This window comes from Echiichthys vipera (genome assembly GCF_963691815.1).
Source record: "Echiichthys vipera genome assembly, chromosome: 20".
Lineage (NCBI taxonomy): Eukaryota > Metazoa > Chordata > Actinopteri > Perciformes > Trachinidae > Echiichthys > Echiichthys vipera.
In genome coordinates this window covers 579,326-584,325 of record NC_139845.1, presented here as the reverse complement: position 1 = coordinate 584,325, position 5,000 = coordinate 579,326, and the positions used below count along the sequence as shown (strand labels likewise).

The window sequence follows — 5,000 nt, the reverse complement described above, 5'->3', positions numbered from 1 at the left end:
CAGTGGGAGGGCGCTCTAACCTGTGACGGAGGCACAGCGGGAGGGCGCTCTAACCTGTGACGGAGGCACAGCGGGAGGGCGCTCTAACCTGGGACGGAGGCACAGCGGGAGGGCGCTCTAACCTGTGACGGAGGCACAGCGGGAGGGCGCTCTAACCTGTGACGGAGGCACAGCGGGAGGGCGCTCTAACCTGTGACGGAGGCACAGCGGGAGGGCGCTCTAACCTGTGACGGAGGTTGAGAGGAAAAAAGCCAAACAAACAGGTTGTCATGGTAACGCAGCGGTTGGCGTGTGCCCTCCCCTGCAGCACCTGACCACGTTCGTGTTGGACCGTAAAGACGGGATGATCACGGTGGACGACGGCGTCCGGCGCCTGCGTCTGCTGGACGCCAAAGGGAAGGTGTGGACGCAGGAGATGCTGCTGCAGGTGGAGGAGAAGACGGTGAGCCTCATCGACGCCGAGACCAAGGTGAGAGGACGCCGCCGCCGCCGCGCCGCGCCGCGCTGTCACACCCTCACGCAGAAACGCTCACGCTGACTCGTGTGTTTCCAGAACGAGCTGGAGAACTTCCCCGTGGGTTCGATCCAGCACTGCCAGGCCGTGATGAACGCCTGCAGCTACGACTCCATCCTGGCCCTGGTGTGTAAAGACCCGGGTCAGAGCAAACCCGACCTGCACCTGTTCCAGTGCGACGACATCAAGGTACGACGAGTCCTCCACGGTCTGTGTCTGCACTTTAATCCTCAGTAACCATGGAGACAGTTTTTATTAAGGTAGAAATCAGGAGAGATGCTAACAGCCGCACGTGGCTAACAGTGATTAGCTCGGGGCAGCACGGTGAAGGCATTCAAAGGTCTTTTTTAACCACTAATGCTGCTGAAAATAACAGCAAACCTCTGCAGCAGCATGAGAAGAGTCCCTACACACACACTCACACACACACACACACACACACACACACACACACACACACACACACACACACACACACACACACACAACAAAGCGTCATCAGCGTAGTGAGTGAAGCCAGAGTTTATTAAAGAGTGTTTTAAAGACTTACCTACTGGCCCCTGCACCAGCTCCTCTCATAGTAAAGTCCATTACAGTGGAAGGAGCCCATTGGTGCTTTGTTGTGTGTGTAGGGACTCTTCGTGTGTGTGTGTGTGTGTGTGTGTGTGTGTGTGTGTGTGTGTGTGTGTGTGTGTGTGTGTGTGTGTGTGTGTGTGTGTGTGTGTGTGTGTGTGTGTGTGTGTGTGTGTGTGTGTGTGTGTGTGTGTGTGTGTGTGTGTGTGTGTGTGTGTGTGTGTGTGTGTGTGTGTGTGTGTGTGTGTGTGTGTGTGTGTGTGTGTGTGTGTGTGTAGGGACTCTTCTCATGCTGCTGCAGAGGTTTGCTGTTATTTTCAGCAGCATTAGTGGTTAAAAAAGACCTTTGAATGCCTTCACCGTGCTGCCCCGAGCTAACCACTGTTAGCCACGTCCGGCTGTTAGCATCTCTCCTGATTTCTACCTTAATAAAAACTGTCTCCATGGTTACTGATGATTAACGTGCAGACAAAGACCCTGGAGGAGGGGTTTAACCTGCAGTTACTCTTTAAATCAGTGGTGGTGTTCCACAGGGCTCTAGTCTGGGTCCTCTGCTGTTTACATTATATCTGAATAATATTGTTTTAAACTACAAAAATCCAAGTCAAGAGATCTTTGTCGTCCCCGGAGGGCAGTTTACGGTGCAGCCGGCAGCAAAAAACAACATTTTACAGGAAAACAATTCACATCAATTCAACAACAAACAAACAAACAAACAAACAAACAAAGTGCAGCAGCGCTTCACTGGATAAAAACTGGATCAAAATCAGGAGTTAAAGTGACGACAGTGCAAACAGCCGCTGGAACCCAGGAAGTTTTTATGACTCTTGATATTAAGATGATGATTTGACGCCGTAATTAAACTTTAAGAGTCAAAAAAACAGAATTTATCAATAAAACAAAATTATTCAGATATAAAGTAAATATGAGAGGACCGAGACTAGAGCCCTGTGGGACACCACGGCGGGTTAAACAGAGAATAAAGTAAAAATACTCACGTAACACGTTTATATATAATAAATACTTTAAACGTGTTTGACTCGTTTCGTGTCACATTAACGTTTCAGGCGAATCTGATCCACGCCGACATCGAAAGTGCCATGATCGACGCCAAAGGAGGCAAAGTGAAGAAGAGGCCGGAGACGCTCAAGTAAGAACCAATCACCCCTCTCTCTCTCAGAGCGCCGTAGTGAACGCCGACAGCTGATTGGCCGATGTTTCTGCAGGATGATCCTGAAGAGCGACGTGGTCATCCCGCCTCCCCCCGCCGCCCCCGCCCCCGAACCCCCGGTGTCGCCCAATAATCAGGTGGACGTGAAGAGTCGAGCGGCCGCCTGGTCGGCCTGGACCAATGAGCAGCAAGACTGTGAGTGATGTCACACGTCGTGAACCGTGCTCCACGTAACTGTTTTATTTATTCAGCGCTCCGTAAAGTTCCGCTGTTACGCCGACGACACACATTTATATATTTATCCATCAAAAAGAAGAAACCGATAAACTTCAAATGTGCATCAAAGGTTGAATGTGTAGAACGATCAGAGCAGCTCCATCTAGAGTCTCCAGATCCTCAACAACAAAAAAGAAGTCCAGCAGTGGGGTTGCCAGGTTGGTCAGACCCGGCCCAGCAGTGGGGTTGCCAGGTTGGTCAGACCCGGCCCAGTAGCTCCAGGAGAGCGGAGTCTGTTTGAGCCTGTTTGAACCCGTCCCCTCCAGAAAACCACAGCATCAAAACAAGGATTAGAGGAGTTTGACTGACAGTTAGCGTTAGCCGTTAGCGTTAGCCGTTAGCTGTTAGCGTAAGCGGTTGCAGCTAAGTGCAGATGAAAGTGATGTTAGCATCAAGGAGCAGCGTAGCCATGTGGGCGTGCGTTACACACACACACACACACACACAGGGACACACACGCAGAGAGAGACACACACACACATACACACACACACACACACACACACACAGAGACACACACACACACGCCAGTGACCAGCGCCCCGAGCAGTTGGAGGTTCGATGCCTTGCTCAACAGCACCTCAGCAGTGCCCAGGAGATGAACTGGCACCTCTCCAGACACCAGTCCACGCTCCATTCATGGTCCACACAGGGACTCGAACCGGCGACCCTACAGATCCCAGCAGTCACCTATGGACTGAGCAAGATTCTGCAGATTCAGCCTTTAACTTGTTGTTTGTTTGTTTGTTTGTTTGTTTGTTTGTTTGTTTGTTTGTGCTCAGACGAGTGGCAGCAGCAGGCTCCCGAGGACGTCCCGGTGGAGACGGCGGCAGCCAGAGTGGACAGAGACGTGGTGAGTGAAGCGACCGAGGACAAAGGAGCCGGACTTAAGCTGATTTGAGAGTAATCAGCGTCTGAGGCTGCGGTTAAATCTCCTTACGTAAAGAATGGAGCCGTGACCTTTGACCCCGCTCCTTTAATCACTGCAGTCAAACTCAAACGCTTTTACTCCGGCAGCAAATCCTGAACCACCTCCTGGACGACATCGAGTTCTTCGTCACCAAACTGCAGAAGGCTGCGGAGGCGTGCAGCGAGCTCTCCAGGAGGAAGAAGGTCAAGAAGGCCAAGAAGAAAGGGCCGGGAGGTGAGGAGCCCCAACCTGTGCTAAAGTGTCCTCTAGGAGCATAAACGTGTTAAAGTGTCCTCTAGGAGCATAAACGTGTGTTAAAGGTTCCTCTAGGAGCATAAACGTGTGTTAAAGTGTCCTCTAGGAGCCCAAACGTGTGTTAAAGTGTCCTCTAGGAGCATAAATGTGTGTCAAAGTGTCCTCTAGGAGCATAAACGTGTGTTAAAGTGTCCTCTAGGAGCATAAACGTGTGTTAAAGTGTCCTCTAGGAGCATAAACGTGTGCTAAAGTGTCCTCTAGGAGCATAAACGTGTGTTAAAGTGTCCTCTAGGAGCATAAACGTGTGTTAAAGTGTCCTCTAGGAGCATAAACGTGTGTTAAAGTGTCCTCTAGGAGCATAAACGTGTGTTAAAGTGTCCTCTAGGAGCATAAACGTGTGCTAAAGTGTCCTCTAGGAGCATAAACGTGTGCTAAAGTGTCCTCTAGGAGCATAAACGTGTGTTAAAGTGTCCTCTAGGAGCATAAACGTGTGCTAAAGTGTCCTCTAGGAGCATAAACGTGTGTTAAAGTGTCCTCTAGGAGCATAAACGTGTGCTAAAGTGTCCTCTAGGAGCCTAAACGTGTGTTAAAGTGTCCTCTAGGAGCCCAAACGTGTGTTAAAGTGTCCTCTAGGAGCATAAACGTGTGTTAAAGTGTCCTCTAGGAGCATAAACGTGTGTTAAAGTGTCCTCTAGGAGCCTAAACGTGTGTTAAAGTGTAGGAGCATAAACGTGTGTTAAAGTGTCCTCTAGGAGCATAAACGTGTGTTAAAGTGTCCTCTAGGAGCCTAAACGTGTGCTAAAGTGTCCTCTAGGAGCATAAACGTGTGTTAAAGTGTCCTCTAGGAGCATAAACGTGTGTTAAAGTGTCCTCTAGGAGCATAAACGTGTGCTAAAGTGTCCTCTAGGAGCATAAACGTGTGTTAAAGTGTCCTCTAGGAGCATAAAGGTCTGTTAAAGTGTCCTCTAGGAGCATAAACGTGTGTTAAAGTGTCCTCTAGGAGCATAAACATGTGCTAAAGTGTCCTCAAGGAGCATAAACGTGTGTTAAAGGTTCCTCTAGGAGCATAAACGTGTGTTAAAGTGTCCTCTAGGAGCATAAACGTGTGTTAAAGGTTCCTCTAGGAGCATAAACGTGTGTTAAAGTGTCCTCTAGGAGCATAAACGTGTGCTAAAGTGTCCTCTAGGAGCATAAACGTGTGTTAAAGTGAACTCTAGGAGCATAAACGTGTGTTAAAGTGTCCTCTAGGAGCATAAACGTGTGCTAAAGTGTCCTCCAGGAGCATAAACGTGTGCTAAAGT

General features: G+C 49.5%; 1 protein-coding gene across 1 annotated transcript in view; it reads left to right on the top strand.

Moving 5' to 3' along the window:
* Nucleotides 1-343: 343 nt before the first annotated feature.
* The window catches only part of eps8a (EGFR pathway substrate 8a, signaling adaptor), a gene marked incomplete at both ends in the record, with an annotated part of 18,598 nt that continues 13,941 nt past the window's right edge, over nt 344-5,000 (top strand). Inside the window, 6 exons of the mRNA XM_083935259.1 lie at nt 344-469; nt 554-703; nt 2,155-2,237; nt 2,314-2,453; nt 3,317-3,387; nt 3,552-3,678. Of these exons, the coding sequence (XP_083791385.1) occupies nt 344-469; nt 554-703; nt 2,155-2,237; nt 2,314-2,453; nt 3,317-3,387; nt 3,552-3,678 (697 nt within the window). The remainder of the gene's footprint in view (nt 470-553; nt 704-2,154; nt 2,238-2,313; nt 2,454-3,316; nt 3,388-3,551; nt 3,679-5,000) is intronic.